The sequence below is a fragment of the Aethina tumida genome, chromosome 1, assembly GCF_024364675.1.
Source record: "Aethina tumida isolate Nest 87 chromosome 1, icAetTumi1.1, whole genome shotgun sequence".
Lineage (NCBI taxonomy): Eukaryota > Metazoa > Arthropoda > Insecta > Coleoptera > Nitidulidae > Aethina > Aethina tumida.
In genome coordinates, this window is record NC_065435.1 from 5,953,614 (window position 1) to 5,977,462 (window position 23,849).

At 25.1% G+C, this 23,849-nt stretch overlaps 1 protein-coding gene across 1 annotated transcript; it reads right to left on the bottom strand.

Moving 5' to 3' along the window:
• Positions 1-568: 568 nt before the first annotated feature.
• On the bottom strand, positions 569-23,309 carry LOC109594879 (nicotinamidase). The gene is made up of 5 exons (XM_020010136.2): positions 23,029-23,309; positions 21,395-21,581; positions 6,247-6,615; positions 5,800-5,968; positions 569-912 (listed from the first exon to the last, which is right to left on the bottom strand). Exons 1-5 carry the CDS (start codon positions 23,061-23,063, stop codon positions 674-676), a joined length of 999 nt encoding a protein of 332 aa, XP_019865695.2. The 5' UTR covers positions 23,064-23,309; the 3' UTR covers positions 569-673.
• Between the last annotated feature and the right edge of the window lie 540 nt (positions 23,310-23,849).

Genomic DNA, 23,849 nt, shown 5'->3' on the forward strand with positions numbered 1-23,849 from the left:
TTCTTTGTACTTAAAAACACAACAATTTATGAATACAATTTTTTTCATAAAATTTTACCTGCTGCATTTTCGATACAAAGCCCATCTAAATAAAACTACAACAAATTAAAAGTAAAAAGATAAAAAGTAAATTGGGAGAATAAGATTTAAAATCGGACCCCACCTAATTTATTCTTATATCTTTTATGTTTTAAGTACCGAAAGAAGATAAAAATAGATTATGAGTTTATTATATAAATTAACTTCCAGGAAACACTTGATAAACCCTTTAAAACTTACAGCGACCAAGCCACTCCACAAAATTGATATTGCATTTCAATGAGGCCTTAAATTCTCGCATTTCCTTTTGATTTCCATCACAATTCATAGGTGCAAAATACGTCGACTGAAATTTAATACCCCGAATAAATATTCAGTTCACGCACAAATTAGGCCATAGAAACTGTGTAGAAACTGGATCAATTGGAAATAAAGAGATTATGTTGTTAAAATTTAGTTATGCCGTCGTAAATCTTAAGACTTTAATTTGCTGAAGTTGCGAGATGGAAAGGTGATACAACGACAGAAATTTGATTGACGCAAACACTTTATTCAACTATACAAACAAACATTACCTAACTATTGTATTAAAACTTCACAAAGAGCAAATAACAAGTGCTAAAGTCACGAAGCATTAATCAGAAATCTCGTTTCTACTCATGTTCAGCTCCATGGCCAGTTTGTACCCTAATTCGGGCCGTCTGTCACGCCCTTCGACCATCGCCTTCACCTGGTTCGAATTTATAATCACTCCGTTGTTTTTGATGACCGTATTTTTAGTTTTCTCGATGTCCAACAAGTCGACGCCGCGGCTACAGTCGTCCAGCAGGATCGTCCTGTAGCCGATGGCCAGGGCATCCACTGCGGTCGCACCTAAAACGAAAACAATATAATAAATCTTAATTAATACTGCGATAAAAATTCTTTTAAATGAGGACATAAACGTTATTTCCTTAATTGAAGGATCCCGATCTGTGTTTAATTTTACCGTCGGATTTTTTCTCTGGCATTCAAAGTGGTTTAACAATAAATCTTTAAAGTTAGTTACTTACTGTTGACTTCATTGGTGCTCATAATAACTGTATGATACCCAGAAAAATATTTATGTGTCCTTAACTATTACATATATACATGCACATCAAATTTAGTAAATGTAATTTTAATTTTTTCTTTAATAGATTAAGATAAAATAAAAATAATTTTTGACCTCTTATTATACAAAAAGTTAAACTAGGTCCACGAAGAAGGGTACTTTTCTTTGCAGTTAAATTTCTTACACATTTAAACAAATTTGTATGTATAAAAATGATTTTATTTTGGAGTACAACTATTTAAATTTATTACACTCCTTTCAATGTGATAAATTTATATTTCAGAGCTAGTAAATATTATTGTCTTTATTCTCTTCAAAAATTAAATAAAAATTATTTCTAGACCTCTTATTACGCTTAAAGTTAAACCAGGTCCATGAAGAAAGATACTTTAATCAATTTTCCTTGCAATAACATTTCTTACACATTTAAGCAAATTTGTAAATTATTCTGTAAATGTACTGTGCAACTATTTACATTTATTACACTTGATTCAATGTGATATATTCATATTTCAGAGCTAGTAAATATTATTTTACTTGATTATCTTTTAAAATTAAATATAAAATTAAATAAAAATTATTTCTTGACCTCTTATTACGCTTAAAGTTAACCCAGGTCCACGAAGAAAGATACTTTAACCCATTTTCCTTGCAATAACATTTCTTACACATTTAAACAATTTTTTTTTGTATAAAAATTATTCTGTAAATTTGCTGTGCAACTATTTACATTTATTACACTTAATTCAATGTGATGTATTCATATTTCAGAGCTAGTAAATATTATTTTACTTTATTATCTTTTAAAATTAAATATAAAATTAAATAAAAATTATTTCTTGACCTCCTATTACGTTTAAAGTTAAGCCAGATCCACGAAAAAAGATACTTTAATCCATTTTCCCTGCAATAACATTTCTTACACATTTAAACAAATTTGTATGTATAAAAATTATTCTGTAAATTTGCTGTGCAACTATTTACATTTATTACACTTAATTCAATGTGATATATTCATATTTCAGAGCTAGTAAATATTATTTTACTTTATTATCTTTTAAAATTAAATATAAAATTAAATAAAAATTATTTCTTGACCTCTTATTACGTTTAAGGTTAAGCCAGGTCCACGAAGAAAGATACTTTAACCCATTTTCCTTGCAATAACATTTCTTACACATTTAAACAAATTTTTTTGTATAAAAATTATTCTGTAAATTTGCTGTGCAACTATTTACATTTATTACACTTGATTCAATGTGATATATTCGTATTTCAGAGCTAGTAAATATTATTTTACTTGATTATCTTTTAAAATTAAATATAAAATTAAATAAAAATTATTTCTTGACCTCTTATTACGTTTAAAGTTAAGCCAGGTCCACGAAGAAAGATACTTTAACCCATTTTCCTTGCAATAACATTTCTTACACATTTAAACAAATTTTTTTGTATAAAAATTATTCTGTAAATTTGCTGTGCAACTATTTACATTTATTACACTTAATTCAATGTGATGTATTCATATTTCAGAGCTAGTAAATATTATTTTACTTTATTATCTTTTAAAATTAAATATAAAATTAAATAAAAATTATTTCTTGACCTCTTATTACGTTTAAGGTTAAGCCAGGTCCACGAAGAAAGATACTTTAACCCATTTTCCTTGCAATAACATTTCTTACACATTTAAACAAATTTTTTTGTATAAAAATTATTCTGTAAATTTGCTGTGCAACTATTTACATTTATTACACTTGATTCAATGTGATATATTCGTATTTCAGAGCTAGTAAATATTATTTTACTTGATTATCTTTTAAAATTAAATATAAAATTAAATAAAAATTATTTCTTGACCTCTTATTACGTTTAAAGTTAAGCCAGGTCCACGAAGAAAGATACTTTAACCCATTTTCCTTGCAATAACATTTCTTACACATTTAAACAAATTTTTTTGTATAAAAATTATTCTGTAAATTTGCTGTGCAACTATTTACATTTATTACACTTAATTCAATGTGATGTATTCATATTTCAGAGCTAGTAAATATTATTTTACTTTATTATCTTTTAAAATTAAATATAAAATTAAATAAAAATTATTTCTTGACCTCCTATTACGTTTAAAGTTAAGCCAGATCCACGAAAAAAGATACTTTAATCCATTTTCCCTGCAATAACATTTCTTACACATTTAAACAAATTTGTATGTATAAAAATTATTCTGTAAATTTGCTGTGCAACTATTTACATTTATTACACTTAATTCAATGTGATATATTCATATTTCAGAGCTAGTAAATATTATTTTACTTTATTATCTTTTAAAATTAAATATAAAATTAAATAAAAATTATTTCTTGACCTCCTATTACGTTTAAAGTTAAGCCAGATCCACGAAAAAAGATACTTTAATCCATTTTCCCTGCAATAACATTTCTTACACATTTAAACAAATTTGTATGTATAAAAATTATTCTGTAAATTTGCTGTGCAACAATTTACATTTATTACACTTAATTCAATGTGATATATTCATATTTCAGAGCTAGTAAATATTATTTTACTTTATTATCTTTTAAAATTAAATATAAAATTAAATAAAAATTATTTCTTGACCTCTTATTACGTTTAAGGTTAAGCCAGGTCCACGAAGAAAGATACTTTAACCCATTTTCCTTGCAATAACATTTCTTACACATTTAAACAAATTTTTTTGTATAAAAATTATTCTGTAAATTTGCTGTGCAACTATTTACATTTATTACACTTGATTCAATGTGATATATTCGTATTTCAGAGCTAGTAAATATTATTTTACTTGATTATCTTTTAAAATTAAATATAAAATTAAATAAAAATTATTTCTTGACCTCTTATTACGTTTAAAGTTAAGCCAGGTCCACGAAGAAAGATACTTTAACCCATTTTCCTTGCAATAACATTTCTTACACATTTAAACAAATTTTTTTGTATAAAAATTATTCTGTAAATTTGCTGTGCAACTATTTACATTTATAACACTTGATTCAATGTGATATATTCGTATTTCAAAGCTAGTAAACATTATTTTACTTTATTATTTTTTAAAATTAAATATAAAATTAAATAAAAATTATTTATTGACCTCTTATTACGTTTAAAGTTAAGCCAGGTCCACGAAGAAAGATATTTTAACCCATTTTCCTTGCAATAACATTTCTTACACATTTAAACAAATTTGTATGTATAAAAATTATTCTGTAAATTTGCTGTGCAACTATTTACATTTATAACACTTGATTCAACGTGATATATTCGTATTTCAGAGCTAGTAAACATTATTTTACTTTATTATCTTTTAAAATTAAATATAAAATTAAATAAAAATTATTTCTTGACCTCTTATTACGTTTAAAGTTAAGCCAGGTCCACGAAGAAAGATATTTTAACCCATTTTCCTTGCAATAACATTTCTTACACATTTAAACAAATTTGTATGTATAAAAATTATTCTGTAAATTTGCTGTGCAACTATTTACATTTATAACACTTGATTCAACGTGATATATTCGTATTTCAGAGCTAGTAAACATTATTTTACTTTATTATCTTTTAAAATTAAATATAAAATTAAATAAAAATTATTTCTTGACCTCTTATTACGCTTAAAGTTAAGCCAGGACCACGAAGAAAGATACTTTAATCCATTCTCCTTACAATATCATTTCTTTGACATTTAAACAAATTTGTATGTATAAAAATTATTCTGTAAATTTGCTGTGCAACTATTTACATTTATTACACTTGATTCAATGTGATATATTTATATTTCAGAGCTAGTAAATATTATTTTACTTTATTGTCTTTTAAAATTAAATATAAAATTAAATAAAAATTATTTCTTGACCTTAAAGTTAGGCCAGGTCCACGAAGAAACATTTAAACAAATGTGTACGCATAAAAATTATTCTATTGTGCAGTGCAACTATTTAAATTTATTACACTTATTTTACTGTGATATATTTATATTTCAGAGCTAGTAAATATTATATTATTTTATTCTTTTTAAAAATTAAATATAAGATTAAATAAAAATTACGTCAACATATTTTCACATTTCATACATATTTGAAAAGATTTTGTAGGTAACATATAAAAATTAAACTATTTTGCAGTGCAACTATTTTATTACATTTACTTAGCTTCATTAAATTTATATTTCAAATTCAGTAAATATTACTTTATTTTATTATTTTTATGCATGAAAATTATTTTATTTTGCAAGTCAACAATTTTATTCTTGGTGTGAGTAAAATATATATTTACCACTTTCGTAACTGACTTAGAATTGTAGATTTATGCATTTTAATCAATCATTATTTGACAAGATCAATCTGATTAACCTATTACAAATCCTTTTTCTATTTTCACTTTGTAAATATCATTTATCAACCGTTAATCTTCACTTAACCGCATGGAACGACACTAGCAAGACGTAAAATGAGCACTCATGACGTCAGCAGTTACTGTGAAACCCGATAATTATTTATATATCCGAAAATACTCAACCTAATGAAATGAAACAAAAGCCATTCGGTTTGTGTCTTACTAGACAATATATTTTTTTCAGTTAATGTCCTCATTGTATCGTTAACAAAAAACGGTGAGACAAATTTATTTACCGACGCACACGTCGTACGCTAACCCGCAGATATAAATATCCGTCGCATTTTTCATCCTCAATTGTGCACACAAAGTTGTGTCCGTCATTTTTTTATTATCCCAGAAAACCGAGTACGAATCGACATCTGGATTCGTGCCTTTGTACACTTTAATGGCGCTGTCCAAGACCTGGAAAATGGCAAATATTAATTAATTACGATCCCCCGCTTTCCCGTTTCACCTTTGCACCGAAAGCTTTTCAGTTTGATCGTCATCGTTTTTTTTTAATTATTTTTAGTTTTGCTTAAAACCTTTTGAAAGTGCGGAGACGGGGCTCATAATGGAAATGCATGCTTCGGACATTGCCGGAGTTTTTGAGCGGTGCCTCGCCGACGGCCCCGTTTGAGCCCCCGCAAAACGAGGCTCGAGCAATTAAAGAGTGACCGAGCCTCACTTTGTCTACTTACTTTCAGGTCTTTGTGCAGCTCCGAGCCCCACGTGTCCTGCACACAGTGTCTGGGCCACAGGCGCTGCTTCTGCGGCGGATTTCCGGCGAACACGACCGTGTCGTAGATCTGTGCGGCGTCCGCGCCGATCTGGCTCGACGGATGGATCTCGCGTTCGCCGATGTTCTCGATGAACGACACATGATTGCTCGGATGCCAATCGAGTGAATAAAACACCGCATCGAAATGCACCGTGTCCAGTAAATGATTTATCGGCTCGATCACGTCCAGGCCGTTCTGTTGGGCCGAACAATTGCTGATGTTCAACGTGCCACTTATAAAGTCGTTTTGTACGTCGACTATTAAAAACGCCGATATTGGACGGACTATCTGCAAAACGTAAAATCGATATTGGTCCCGATGTATGCAAATGTAACGTATGAAAATTAAAACTTTATTACAATATTTTTTCGGCTTTGGTGATTTCCAATTTGTTTTTGTATCATTCTCTTTCATCAAAATGTTATTCAATTTCCAATTGGACTAAAATGCAGATACTAAAATACGTTTAAATGGACAAAAATTTTTCTGTAATTAAATAAAATGCAATTATTGAAGTAAAATTGTATTTTTTCCACATACATACATATTCATAAAAGGTAAAAATATATTTCTAATATTTTATATTTTAACACTTGAATAATAAATTAAAATAATTAAAAAATTAAATACGTACATAAGAAAGAAAAAGGTTATAAAAATAATGATTTTCTTATTAGTCTTGAATTTCAATTAATTAATTTAATTACATAAATTTTTATGTAAAGGTAAAGAAATATATTCTCATTAAACTAATTGAACTTTGAAGTAAAACTTAGGAAAAGTACTATTTATTTTCCTTTTCCTTATACACATTAAAAAAGGTATATCCTAAAGAAAATTATTTTCATAAGACACTTCTAATTAAGAAAATATTCAAATGAATTAATTATTAAAGCAAATTAATTTTTATATACATATATTTCATATATATTAAATAATATTAATTTAATTTATTATTGCTATAAAATTTTATTACTTTTAATTTTTAAAAAAAAAATTATTAAAAAATCAAAATTATTTAATAATAAAATTATAATTAAATAGATAAAAATAAACCATTTGGAAATTGATTATGTACTAATAATTTTGATTTTTAATATTTTTTATTTTAATATTAAAATTTTAATGTTAAATTAATTTATTATTATTGTAAAATGTATATATTTTTAATATCTAAATAAAAAATTATTAAAACATAAAAATTATTTAATGATAAAATTATTATTACATAGATAAAAATAAACCAATTTAGAATTGATTATATAATAATAGTTTTATTATTAAATAATTTTCTATTTAAATATTAGTAATATTAAAATTATAATATTAAATTAATTTATTATTACTATAAAATTTTAATATTTTTAATATTTAAATAAATAAAAAATTAAAACTATTTAATAAAAAAAAATATTATTAAATACATATAAATAAACCCCTTGGAAATTGATTACGTAATAATAGTTAAATTAATTTATTAATTTTATAAAATTTTAAATATTAAATATTTTGTAGTAAATATTTAAATGAACATGAGTAAAATATGCACAAAAAAATATTTATTATATATATATTAATATAATTTATAAATGTATACTTTACGTGGAGTGTTTTTAAATAAACAATGTCTTAATTAAAAAAATAAAATCAAATTAAATAAATTATCTTTATTAAGTTCGGAATTAAATTGAAATATTAATTAATTTTATTAATAACATTCATTTATACATAAAACAAGTAAAATAAATAAAATGTATAAACCACATAAATAAAAATAAAAATCAAAAAAGTTTTAATAATAATACTCTCAATTTTTAAATTAAATTAAAATTAAAATAAAATAAACCAGTTATTGTAATAGTATTTTATTATTAAATAATTTTGATATTTTTAATGAATCCTCTCAGTAAAATACTATTTAAATTAATTTATCCCCAAATCTAATAATTCTTTAATTTTTAAATAATTTAGAATTTTTTGTATATTAATTATTCTATTAAAATATTATTTAATTTATTTCAAATATAGTAGTAATACATAAAACTTTTATTTACATAAAAACAAAAAAATATATTAAATTAAATTACATTTAAAATAAAACTACATCATGCTAAAAAAGAAATTAATATGTATTTTAAATAATTCCTTTAATAAAAATAAATTGTTATTTTATTTATATAAAATAAATAAATAAATAAATAAAGAATGATTAAGAACACAAATTAAAAATATAAAAATACCTTTATTTTTAAATAAAATGTATTTTTTCAGTATATTTATTAAAAATATATAATTTAATTTACTATTTATTATAAAATTATAATTTTGCTTTAATTTAACTAAATTAATTCCAATTACATTAATTTAAAATAGAACCATATTATGGTTTACATTCATTGTTAATATAAAATATATATTGTTTTAATTAACAAGATAACTTCTATGATCAAAGTGTAAAAGATTTAATTGGAATCCTTAAAAGATTTTATATATTATTATTTTTATTATTATTTTAATTTAAATCTAATATACATTTATTTATATAAAATAAAGAAATTAAAATAAATAAATAGTATAAAAACATAACATAAATTAAAAATAAAGCGATTATAAAAATTTTTAAATATTGAATTTTTTATATGCATGTTATTTAATTTAATTTATTTATTATTTATATTATGAGTCTTATACATTGTCAAAATAAATAAAATACTTTAATTAAAAAAATAAAGTCAATGAGATAAGTGTAAGGAAAAATATTTTATGAAAATAAATATTCTAAAATAAAATATATAAAATAAACAGTTTTAATAGTAATTTTAAATAAATTTGAATTTTTATTGTATTTATAAAAATATTATTTGATTTAAATAAAACAGTATTAGGCTCCGTATACATGTTTAAAAAGAAAATAAATATATATTTCACATAATCCCCTTTATAATAAAATATTGTTTTAATTAACAAAACAAATTCGATGAACAAAAGTGCAGGGGATTAAACTGGAATATTTTAAATTAATTCGTTTAATAATAACACGGAAGGAATTTATTGAATTATATTCGTACGTTCGAATAATTTCAAAAAAAAAAAAATTATTTAACACCTACTCATGAAATATCTTTATGAAATTTGAACGTGTGCAAAAGTTATTAACATATAATACACATCCATTAACGCTCATAAAACTCGTGTCATGTTTTTTAAAAGTCATAATTATAATGATACGTCGACTCATTCAGTCGTATTAATATTTAAATACATTAAATTCGAAATGTCATTCGATATGTTTTGATAGGTTTGAATTTACAGGTTTTAAAACTATAATTATTCGTAAATGATAAACAGCTAATATTTTTTTATAGTCCGACATTATTGTACGGTTTAGTAGCTATAAAACACACAAACAATTGTTAAATTTAATTGATTTTCGATATAAATAAATGTACTCTACATGTACATGTGAGATATTTGTCGATATTACTTTAAATACAACAAATATTTTTGTATAAAATCTGTAAACACGATTTTAAAACTAATTAAATTACATTATAATTATTAAGATTAACATATAAATCTTTGTCACACATAATTATAAATGCTAATGTTCGCAAAAGTTCTTTAAAATTAATATTTAATAATGTTGGCATATTAAAACTTTTATTTATTAAATTTTATTTGATATACATTTCAAAATTATTTGCTCGCAGTATATTTACAAATGCCTTAAAATCGCAATAATTCTTAATTTAAAAGTTCTCGTTAGTTTGTAAATACGTACATTTAACTGTTAAAATCAATAAAATTAACTAAACTGTGTTTATTTCCCCAGGAAATTCTTCGTCTCTCAACACTTAAACACAGAAGTTTATTTAACAGCGTCGTTACAGCTTTTGAATCGTATTTACTAATTTGTTTAATTTCCCTGTAAAAATAAACAAACAAAAATGTAAAATTTAAACTTGACTCTGACTAAATATCTAGTTTTTTATGTTTCACGTAAATGTAAATTAAAAAAAAGTACTTCGTTAGTTTAAATTAATTTAATTTAAATATATTTAATATTTTGTATTTTATAATTGGAATTAAATTTATTTGTGTCAGTTTTACTATTTAATTTGAAAACGCTAATTAATGAAAACTTTGTTTTGATAAAAGTATGATTTATTTTTTATTTTATAAAATTCTCATATTAATTATTTCTTAGGTGATACTGAAGTATATTATTTGTAAGTAAAATTGAATAATTAATTAACAGTCTTGTGTTACCGGCGCATCCACCATTTTCTTAACTTCTGTTTACATTATTATAATAATATAATTTACTTAACTTTCATGAATATATCAACTAAAAAACTCAGAAAACTTATTTGTATTATATGTACAATCTAAAAGACATTCCGGTGCATCCACCACTACTCCAATGTATCTTCTTGTGTTACATGCTCATCCACCATTAATTTAATGTGTCACCTATTATTTATTAACAGCAAATATTCTTAATTCATCGAAATAATATTATTTATCACACCAAGAAATTCGACAAAGAATAAAGATTTTACCAAATTTTATTTATAGAATTTATATTAATATTTAATTTATTTTATCATCTGACATTATTTTTCCATGATTCCTAAATATGGATGATGCTTCAAATTATATTATTTATAAGTAGAATTGAAAAAATGATGAGTGTATCAAATAAAAAACTCAGAAAACTTAGTTGTATTATATGTACAATCTAAAACACATTTTGGTGCATCCACCATTACTCCAATGTAACGTCTTGTGTTACAGGCTCACCCACCATTAATTGTATGTGTCGCCTAATATTTACTAACAGCAAATATTGATAGTTCATTGTAGTAAGATTATTTATTACACCAAGAAATTCGACAAAGAATTTTACAAAATTTTATTTATAGAATTTATATTAATATTTAATTTATTTTGACATCAGACCTTATTTTACATAATCTCTAAATATGGATGATGCTTTAAATTATATAATTTATAAGTAGAATTGAAAAAAGGATGAATGTATCAATTAAAAAAGTCAAAAAACTTATTTGTATTACAAGTACAATCTAAAACACATCCTGGTGCATCCACCATTACTCCAATGTACCGTCTTGTGTTACAGACTCACCTACCATTAATTGTATGGGTCGCCTAATATTTACTAACAGCAAATATTGTTAATTCATTGTAATAATATTATTTATCACACCAAGAAATTCGACAAAGAACAAAAAGTTTACCAAATTTTATTTACAGAATTTATATTAATATTTAATTTATTTTGGCATCTGACCTTATTTTTACTTAATTCCTAAATGTGGATAATGCTTCAAATTATACTATATATACGTAGATTTGAAAAAGTATGAGTATAACAATTAAAAAACTTATTTGTACTACATGTACAATCTGAAACACATCCTGGTGCATCCACCACTACTCCTGTGTACCGTCTTGTGTTACAGGCTCATCCCCCATTAATTGTATGTGTCGCCAAATATTTACTAACAGCAAATATTGTTAATTCATTGTAATAATATTATTTATCACACCAAGAAATTCGACAAAGAACAAAAAGTTTACTAAATTTTATTCATAGAATTTATATTAATATTTATTTTTTAGGCATTTTTTGACATCAAATCTTATTTTTACATGATTCCTAAATATGGAGATGTTTCAAATTATACTATTTATAAGTAAAATTGAAAAAAGGATGAGTGTATCAATTAAAAAGCTTATTATACTACATGTACAGTCTAAAATACACATCCTGGTGCATCCACCACTATTCCAACATACGGCCCTGAGTTGGCGCATCCACCATTAATTTAATGTGTCACCTAATATTTAATAACAACAAATATTATAAATTTATAGATATAATATTATTTATTATATCAAGAAATTCCACAAAGAACCAATATTTTACCATATTTTATGTTTACATCAGATTTATTTTTGTATAATTCCTAAATTACTTACATTTGGTTGATCACTGAAAATATATAATTGGTACGTAAAATCAAACAAAAAAAGTACTTGTTTAAATATGTATCAAGTGCAAAAAACACACAGAAAACTCATTTACTTTGTACAACAAATTAATTTAGCTTGACTTGGCTCCGTGCAAAGTCAATGTAATAATTAAAATTGATTTAATTAACCAGAAAACTCATCCAGTTATTGAACATAAAACCGATGTTAATTTAATTAATTTACATGGAAACGTTTTAAATGGAAAAATACGCGGGACGCTATTTTATTTATTTTTTTTTCCACGTTTTCCCCATGTATCTGCAATGAATAAAACAGCATATTAAAGTGCACGTATCTAATAAATGATTTATCGGTCCAATCGGGTCCGGGTCCAGTTTAGCTGGACCGGACAATTGCCGATATTGAATGCACCGAGTCGAAAGTTCAGATATTAAAAACGCACTATTCGAAACACATATTGATATTTATTGGACTGTAGGCAAGTGTGAAGCTGGAAACGGGCTTAGGGCCTGATAATGCTTTAGGTGAGCCGTTGGAAAGGGTAAATGTATGCATGAGCGGACGCGAAATCCCGGCAACCGTGATCAAATCCTAATGCATTAATGACCAGTGATTAGTCAGGAATATGGAACTAATTTGTCTAATTAAACTGGCTAAATTATTTAGTCGGATTGTAATATTAACTAGCGTTGGTATTTTGCGGTCCGCTTCAGCCAACCAAACTTTTATTTAAATTCGTATTTGTTTCGTTACTATTTGTGGGATTAATTTAATATTTACTAGTAGTGGGTGAAATATTAACAATCGGACTGCATTAAAACAAGGGCGATTTTAATAGACATCTTAAAAGCCTATTAAAATTTTAATCTATTTGGAAACATTATTATTATTCACGTTTTAAAATATATAAAATCTATAAATTAATCTAATTAATTTTACTTATTTCCATTTGTATTTATTTTTAAGTAATCTTTACTTTCATTGAAAATAAATATCAATATATTACCTAAAAATAAAATAAAATATAATATATTATTAAAGAGAGTGATTAAAATTTTACTAATACAAAATACAAAATATTCTTTTAAAACTTTAGAATTTTTTCTTATAATACAATTGAAAATTCAATAAACCAATTTAAAATTTAACTAAGAGCTATAATAAAATTAATTAATATTTAGTATTATCTTTCTTTAAATTGGATTTCAATATTTATATGATTAAATTTACAGATGTAAAATATTTTTTGTTTTTAAATAATATTAAATATAATTGAAGTTTTTGATAACTAAGTTATCACCAAAAATTAAAATATATTAATAACAAAGTAGTCATTAAAATCATTGTATATTAATGTCTTGTAAAGAATTTCACACGATTCTATTAGTTATTATAATATTTTATTATAATATAATATTGTTTTAAAATTTTAAGCTTAAATTGTTCTTCAAAATTCTCTTATAACACAATTAAAAATTCAATAACCCAACATAAAATTTAACTGAGAACCGCAGTAAAATTAATTTTAATTACTTCTATTTAATTTTATTTTTAAATTGTATTTAAATATTGAAAATGTTAAAATTTGCAGATGTAAAATATTTTTTGTTTTATAACCAATGTTAAATATAATTGAAATTCTTGACAAGCAATTTATTACATAAAAATAAAACTTATTGTTAACAAGAAAAGTCATTATAATTATATTAATATGCCTTGTAAAGAATTTCACATTATTATGAATTATTATTTTATATAGAACATAATATTCTTTTAAAACTTTAAGTTTAAGTTGTTCCTCCATGTTTTCTAATAACACAATTGAAATTTCAACAAATCAACATAATATTTAACTGAGGATTGCAGTAAAATTAATTTTAACTACTTCCAAACCCAATTTTATTTTTAATTTAGATTTCAATAATAATTTGTTAAAATTGGTAGATGCAGAATTTTTTTATTTTCTAAACAACACTAAATATAATTGAAATTATTCACAATAAATTTGTTACATGAAAATACAATATATTATTAACAAAGAAATCATTAAAATTATATTAATATGTCTTGTAAAGAATTTTACACTATTCTATTAGTTATTATTTTATATAGAATATAATATTCTTTTAAAACATTAAGCTTAAATTGTCATTCAAAGTTTTCTAATAATACAATTGAAAATTTAATAACCAAATGTAAAATTTCACTGAGAATTGCAGTAAAATTAATTTTAATCACTTCTACTTAATTTTATTTTTAAATTGTATTTAAATATTTATGTGTTAAAATTTGCAGATGTAAAATATTTTTTGTTTTATAAATAATACTAAACATAATTGAAATTATTCTCAATCAATTTATTACATGAAAATAAAATATATTATAAACAAAACAGTTATTAAAATTATATTAATAATAATAGAATAGTGTGAAATTCTTTACAAGTAAAGAATATAACACTATTCTATTAGTTATTGTTTTATATAGAACATAAACTTTAAAACTTTTAGCTTGAGTTATTCCCCCAAGTTTCCTAATAACACAATTGAAATTTCAACAAATCAATAAAATATTTAACTGAAGTCTGTAGTAAAATTAATTTTAATTACTTCCATTTAATATTAATTTTTAAATTGGAAATCAATAATTATATGTTAAAATTTATAAATTATTAAGTAAATAATATAATAATACAAATATGTTGCAGCAGAATTAATTTTAAGTATTATAAAATTGGAATTTAGTTATTACATGTTAAAATTTATCAAAGTAAATCGTTTTCCTTTAATTAATATTAAATTAATTTAATATATAAATTGGACACGAATTCAATGATTGGAAATAAAGTATTATTATGGAAAAACTTTAAATTTCTCAATTTCACACTACCCTATCTGTTAGTTAACAAATTCAATTTACATCAACATTTTTTACAGACCTTAAAAAACTGTGGGTCGTCTACGTTTTAATTAGATATTGAGGTATATTTAGTTTTGTACAGAAATAAGTCAGACTAAAAGCTGTTAAAACTTTAAGTCTTCTTTGAACTCTTATATATATTTCAACAGAAAAATCAATAGAATAATAAAAAATTTAGCTGAAAACTCTTCTTAATTGTTTCCCATTTTACAGTAGGGCAATAAAATATAAAAAGTACACAATAAAGTTAATTTTAATTATTCGTTATGTTTTATTTATTTTTAAAATTATAATTTAGTTATAGTTATATAATATTATATATTTTGTTTTGTAGGCAAAATAAAATATTCGTTAGTCTAAAAACTGTTAAAACTTTAAGCTAAGTTCTTTGTTAAGCTCTTGTAATATTTCAACAGGAAAATCAATAAAACAACATAAAATTTAACTGAAAACTCTACCTTTATTTTCGGTCTAAAACCGAACCTTATTTAGGGCCGTAATATAAAGAAAATTTTACTTATTTGTGTGACTTTGTAAATATATTTCAATGCTGAAATAATATCACATAAAAATTGTTTTATTTCCTACGGAAATTCCTGACTCGGATATACTTTGATCGTAACACTGAAGTATTTTTGCCTAATGTTACTTCAAAAGTACAACACAAATAAATATAATTTACTTAGGTACACGTATAAAAATATACAATTAATTAATTAATTTCGTCCCCATTATTTTCTATTTAAAGTAACTTTACAGTCACAGCAAAAAAAAATGCAAAGCTTTCGAGTCAGTGCAAACAAAACCAAAACGAAAAAACTTGGTAATGTCTATATGCGTAAAAAACGAGAACACATAAATTTTATTAAATTAAAAGAATATTATATAACAAACGAAATATTTTAATTAAAAGCCATGCTACTACCTTTGATCGCGTCATTCAAAGCATTTTTCTCTGTACCTAATTAGTTGAAATCGGCAGCTCGGTGCGTCTATTTTCAAAAGACGACTTTCATTCGGCTCGTTAGAGGCAATCCGAAATATTGATAAATCCCTAGAAATGAGGTAACGTCTATGCAAGTGACTGTAATAATGTCGGTAACTTTAATATCTCCACATTTTTGCGAAGCAACGTAATCTCAAATGCGTATGGGTGTTCAATAAATCAAAGCGTGGTATTTATTTTAAACGTAATTTTGTCGTGTGCATTCATTTGAGGATTTATGTCTTTATGTATTATAAAATGTCGATACTTTAATAACGTTTAATTAATTATTCTTTCGCGTAATTATTTTTATAGATTGCTTTGTTCTTCACAATTCAATGTATTAACATATTTGTTCCATAAAACAACTGGTTTAATTTTATCAAAGGTTATATTTAGTTTTGAATTTATGCATGAATTTTCGAGCTAAATATACTCAAAGGAAACAGGCCAACGAAACGATTTTTGTGCCGGAAAACAAACAACTAATTCAGGGTGTTTTTAAGGATTTAAGGATTAACATTAGACTTCACCTATCACCTCTAGTTTTTGAGGTTCAGTTTTGAATTTAATTCTGTCTGAAATAGTAGTTTTATACTTAAGTAAAATAAATAAATCCAGTTAGTTAGTTATACACTTGTTTACCTCTGCATTATCTGACGCATTATGTTATTGAGTTTCCATGAGTAAAGTCGTAGAATTAAAAGTCTGAACTAAAACCTAAAACTAAAACACACTCAAACATATCACATCCACGGACACAGCTGTGTAAATCCCCCGAATGTTTTTTGTTATGTAAACTCATGTTCAAAAAATGATATTAAACATTTTTTTAGGCTTTAGGACAATACGGCCCAACAAGGTAAAGAAAGTAACTGAACTGGTGAATCTAATTTTATTCTTTAAAAAATTTGGTACTTTTTTATTTTTCAAAGGACAATATTAAAAGAACTTTTTACTTTGTTGTCTTACATTACTGTTTGTGAAATTATTAATTAAATTATTATAAATTAGCCAAATTATAAAACAAAAAGGATATTATACAAAGATTAATGTCAAATTAAATAACACAAATTTAATCATTAAAAATCCCTTTGAAAATGAAAGTTCCCATATTTATGTCCAGTTCAATTCAGAAAAATATAAACATTTTAAAGAATAAGACTATTGTAGTTTTTATAATACCTAAACTATAGTAAATTATTGTTTTATTTTCAAATAAAGGACCTATGACTAAAATATTTAACATTTCAAGTTGCCACTGACATGACCACTACTGTATGTTAAATTTATCAAGTCGTGTATATTTTTACTAAATAAATTTTATTTTCTTATTTTTTCACATAAATTTTCCTTTAATTAAAAAATTTCAAAAGATAAAATAACAAAAAATTTATATAATTTTTATATATTTTTATATATCCTTAACTTTTGAACATTAGTTTATATAGTAATTAATACCCTTTGAAAGAAAATATAAAATATATTTCTGACATTGTGCAAAGGGCTTATCTGGAATACTTTGAAGTTCATTTGGGAGACCAAGACTAACCTTGTACCATGGGAAAGAGATAGAGTCTAAAATTTTGTACCAAGGAAACAACGTAACTATTACAATCACTGTTAATTTTGTTTCATAAATATTAAAGGAATTAATACGAATAATAGATAGAAATGGATTCAAGACTTATTCCATCCCCCAACAGGGTTCATGCTGTTCCAGAACATGGCACAGGAACATCAACGTTCGATGAAGAATACGATAGATACTTAGAAGCAGATTTAACAATTCCTCAACGTTTTAATCAGTACCTGAACAACTTCAACAAGAGACATCAGCCTCACAAAGAAATCTGTCGAATTAGTTGCATCTAGAGTGAACAAACGGAATTTACTTTATTTAAAAAGGAAATTTATCTAAAAATTACAGTTAAAAACCGTTGCCAAGAAAATGAGAATTTCCTGAGAAATTATAATTAAATTCATAATTAAAATACGTCTATTTTTACAAGTTTAATCGATGGCATGTTGCGAAATACGAATCGACACTACCAGGAAGTGTATGCAGGTAAATATGAACGCAGTATGAAATTGTTCTTTTAAAAATAAATCATCAGCAGTTCGTAATTACTTTGCTTTAAAATACGACATTACAAAGTAATTGCATTGGAAAAGCAGAATAATTTAATAACTCACCAAAGCAATCAATATCCATAAAAAAGCAGAAGGTAAATTTTCTACATTTACTCGCAAACTTAATTACCACTGTATATTTTTTCTCCTTCTTGTTGCAAAATTAATTTTTCCTTCGATCCGATTTAACCAATTAATTTTTTATTAAAACTAGAAAAAAAAACTAATTTGCCAAGATTCAAGTACAGCTAATATTTTTAGTTGCTTCCGTTAATTATTTTCTTGTTTCACATGAGTTAAATGTTCTACTCATTGCCAGAAGTTGCTGTACAAAAATTCTTTAAATTCATGCCCGAAGTTTGTACCTTAATAAGTTACTAAGTTTTAATTACACCCTGAGAGAATGCGAAAATTCTTTTTATAAAAACTATAAATTTGGAAGATTGTTTTTTAAGATAATTGACCAGTTTAATCAATCAGCTGTGACAGTTTTAATCAGTTGCTGAAAAAGTTTTAATTATCACAGTCTGTAATGTGGGTAAAAATAAATAAACCTTCAAATTGTTGTTTAAATATTGCTTCAAAAAAGTATCTAATAACTAAATTATTTGATAATTAAACTAAACCATTTTAATTTGTAATAAGATAAAAACTATTAACTTGTATGGATTGAGGTATTTTTAATATTTTCAGTCTCTTTCATTAATTATTATCTTACTTAAAATGAGCTAAATGTTCTGCTTATTGTTAGAAGTACGAGTACACCAATTCCTTTATTTTAGGCCTACAATTTTTACTTTAATAAGTTGCTGGAAAAGTTTTAATTACAATATCAGACAATACGAAAATTCTTTTTATAAAAAATATAAATTTGGAAAATGGTTGTTTCTTAAGATAATTGACAAGTTTAATCAATCAGCTGTGACAGTTTTAATCAGTTGTTAAAATATTCTAATTATCACAGACTGTAATATGGATAAAAAATAAATAAACCTACAAATTATTGCTTTAAAAATGGTTCAAAGAAGTATCTAATAACTAAATTATTTGCTAATGCAATTAGACAATAAAAATAAGAGTTTGTTCATTTCCAGATAATTATTGATTTTTTTTTTTTGTAACAAAATGATTTTTTGCTTCTGTTTGATTTCACTAATTAAATTTTATTTATTTTAATTTATATTGGGATAAAAAACTATTAATTTTTCTGGATTGAGATATTTTAAATATTTTCAGTCACTTTTATTAATTACTTTCTTTCTTAAAATGAGCCAAATGTTATGTTTATTGTTACAAGTACGAGTACACCATTTCTTAATTTTAGTCCTACAATTTTTACCTTAATAAGTTACTGAAAAAGTTTTAATTACAATTTCAGAGAATACGAAAATTCTTTTTTAAAATATATAAATTTGGAAAGTGATTGCTTCTTAAGATAATTGACAAGTTTAATCAATCAGCTGTGACAGTTTTAATCAGTTGCTAAAATATTCTAATTATCACAGACTGTATGGATAAAAAATAAATAAACCTACAAATTATTGCTTTAAAAATGCTTCAAACGAGTATCTAATAATTACATTATTTGTTAATGCAATTAAACAACAAAAATAAGATTTTGTACATTTCCAGATAATTATTGATGATTTTTTTTTGTAACAAAATCAATTTTTGCTTCTGTCTGATTTAACCAATTAAATAAAATACATTTTTCAGTCACTTTCATTAATTATTTTCTTTCTTAAAATGACCCAAGTGTTCTGCTTATTGTTGCAAGTACGAGTACACCAATTTGTTAATTTTAGGTCTACAATTTTTACCTTAAATAAGTTATTGAAAAAGTTTTAATTACAATTTAAGAGAATACGAAAATTCTTTTTTTAAATTATGTAAATTTGGAAAGTGGTTATTTCTTAAGATAATTGACAAGGTTAATCAATCAGCTGTGACAGTTTTAAGCAGTTGCTAAAAATTCTAATTATCACAAACTATAATAAGAATAAAAATAAATAAACCTACAAATTATTGCTTTAAAAATGCTTCAACTAAATTATTTGTTAATGCAATTAAACAACAAAAATAAGATTTTGTTAATTTCCAAATAATTATTGTTATTTTTTCGTAACAAATTGATTGTTTACTTCTGTCTGATTACACCAATTAAATTAAAAACATTTTAATTTGTAATAAGACAAAAAACTATTAATTTGTCTGGATTGAGGTATTTTTAATATTTTCAGTTACTTTAATTAATTATTTTCTTACTTAAAATGAGTTAAATGTTCTGCTTATTGTTAGATGTTGGAATTCCTTATTTTAGAGCTAAAATTTTTATCTTAATAAGTAAATGAAAAAGTTTTAATTACAATTTCACGAGCACGAAAATTCTTTTCATAAAAAATATAAATTTGGAATGTGGTTGTTTCTTAAGGTAATTGACAAGTTTAGTCAATCAGCTGTGACAATTTTAATCAGTTGCTAAAAAATTCTAATTATCACAGACCGTAATGTGGATAAAAATAAATAAACGTACAAATTTAATTGTCACAGATGTGGATAAAAATAGATAAACATAAAAAATGTAGGATGTGTAAGGGAGCATCGAATAATTAAATTATTTCGCAATGCAACTGAATAACAAAAGTAAAATTCCATACACCTCCACATAATTACGTTGTGTCTTTGATATTCTCCATTATGAGACGCCGTTAATTTATCAAGGAACAAGTTTATTATTGAATATCGATCAGTACTTAAATTTGTTCTAAGTTGAGTGGTTAGATGAGGTTCCCAGAACACAACTAATTACATTAAACACGTTAATTGATTGTTAATAACAAAGTAAAATTAAATTATCGCAGTTATATGAGGCGTTTGTTACCACATGCATTGTTCATTTGTTGCGAAGCGAACGCCGTTGGAAACTTGCTTTACAAAGTTCCCTTTAAATAATTAGTGTGCTAATGTTGCTGACGTGCTTATCAAAATTTTGTTTTAGTTTTTAATTACGGTTTTTATCCAGTGGTTCCAGCAAAACGTGAACTCCTCCTTGTCGATTTTACCGTCGCCGTTCGTGTCGAAGACATTGAAGACGTCTTTTAGTTTCGGCTCGTCCAAGGTGTAAATCTTGCCTTTGTCGTTGCGGAATAACGCTCTGGTTAAGAGGCGGAACTCTTCTATGTCCAGTCCTCCATCGCTTGAACAAAATGTTGGCTACTTTTTATCTGTCTTAATTCAACGTTTCTTCAGTGAACATACATCTTCATTCATTCACTGTATATAAATAGTTTATGCACCAAAAATATTCTAGAACTGGTATACAAAGTTTTAAAATTTAGAAAATCTATAGTTTATCCTGAAGAAGATACAGTCCCTCAAATTTAAGACATGTTTCACTTTAAATGTTTAAAAAAAGTTACAATACAAAATAAAATAAATAGGATATAATGTAATAACTTCAGATTGTATTTATGTTTGTATTTGTTGACTGTATTTGTATTTGTAACAAGTAGATACCTCTAAAATAATGTACACAATACTGAGTATGTTGATATGTCATTAATTCTGTGTGAATGTCATGGAAGGGCACATACTGCAGTAAGACGATGGCAGAAATATATCTTAGAAGAAATTTACTTAATTACAAAACTTTTCTTTCCACTGGGCGACGTTTACGTGAAACAGGCACATTAGGAACTAAAATTAGAAATAGAGGAAGACCAAGAACAGTCAGAACAGTTGCCAATTTGGATAATATCTTGTATTTAGTTGACTAATGTATCGCATTCGTTAATTTCGAGAACTGCAGGAAAACAATAGCTGCATCCTTACCATTATCGACAAGCTCAAGATCTTTTAGAAGGAGATCTACAGTTAAGATTGCAATTTTGTCAATGGCACCGAACCCTTCATTAACACAACCACACATTCTTATCAAAAGTAATCTTCTTTGATGAGGCAACATTCACCAGAAATGGTGTTTTTAAACAAAAAAATCACACACTACCATTTAAAATAAAAGCATGGGCTGCAACATTAGGAAATAAACTACTAGGGTATAATTTTCTTCCTGATAATTTGACTGAAAAAATGTGACAGTGCTCCTCCCTATTTTAGTTGGCAACTTAGTCAGTAGCTCTTGGATAATTTCCCAAGTCATTGGTTGGGAATGACGTTCCTATAAATTGGCCTCCAAGGTCACCAGATCTTAATCCGTTAGATTTTCTAGTGTGGAGTCAAATGAAATATTCAGTGGTCTAGATAATAGGTCAAGAAAAAGAGTTGAAGTTGAATTCCAGGGACATATTTTAAGATAATACAGACCTAGAATTGTATCAAACCAAAGGTTACGAAAATATGAGAAGAAAAACAGATTTGAAATTGAAATTTGAGGGGCTGTATTCTTCAGGAGAAACATTTATTTAGATTTTCTTCATTATTGGACGTGTTCCAGCTGCTTCCAAAGTTTGACCACACATTTTAGAAACACCTTGTATAAATTATTAATAGTTAATCATTAAAATCGATTTAAAATTAACTTGTACGTGCAAAAACGACGACCATTAAGCATGGAACGTTCGTGATGGAGTTATGTGCGTATTGCCTGACGCAGAAGCCAAAAAGGTGTTAACAATGTCATTTACCTGTTTTTATCAAACGCTGCAAAACACGCGTCCATGTTACACTTAAAATCGAAATTCAGTGCAAACGATAGTTTTCCATGTTGTACACGACCGTGTGTTTGGAACAAGAGTGGCAAATGATTGCGGTCTTTTGCCCATTGAAAATCTAGCCGGGATTTCGGTGCTTGGTACGGTGGCTCCGGTATGGTTATTTGGTGTGCCTTTGCAGAGGGCAATTTTAAATGGGAATTGTGCCCACGCTGTTCCGGACAAATGGAAAGGGAGCGGACCGATTGGTTTATCAACAACAATAAAACTGACAAAAATTAATTGTCCGATTAACCTTTTCGATTCAATCTGTTTCTAATTTTTTCAACATTATTCTGGCTTGATAAAACCGAAAGGTTAATTGCCATTCATTTTCGAATACAATTGTTACAGAATGTGTATTGATTTATTTATCTTTTTTGTACCGCAAATTGGGTTTTGTTCATCTGTGATTGGTTAATTCAGTAAACCTTTTGTGTAACTTTTTTCAATGAATTATTATTATAAATTTGGTTAAAGAATTAAATTAACTGGACACTTAACTTACAGTGGTGGTCACTGTTATAACAGCTTATTAAACTGTAAGACAAAATATAATTCAGCGTTACCAATACCGAGGGGAACAAGAAGAGATGGTTAAGAGTTTATGGGACTTGCTGAAATTAGTCCGAGGACTGTGAGAAGGTGGACATAAAAATTCAAAAAACTAATGAAAGTAATTAAGAAAACAAACATAACAAATATGATTAACACATTTTATTTGATAAAAAATCCATTATTGGTCAGGAACTATT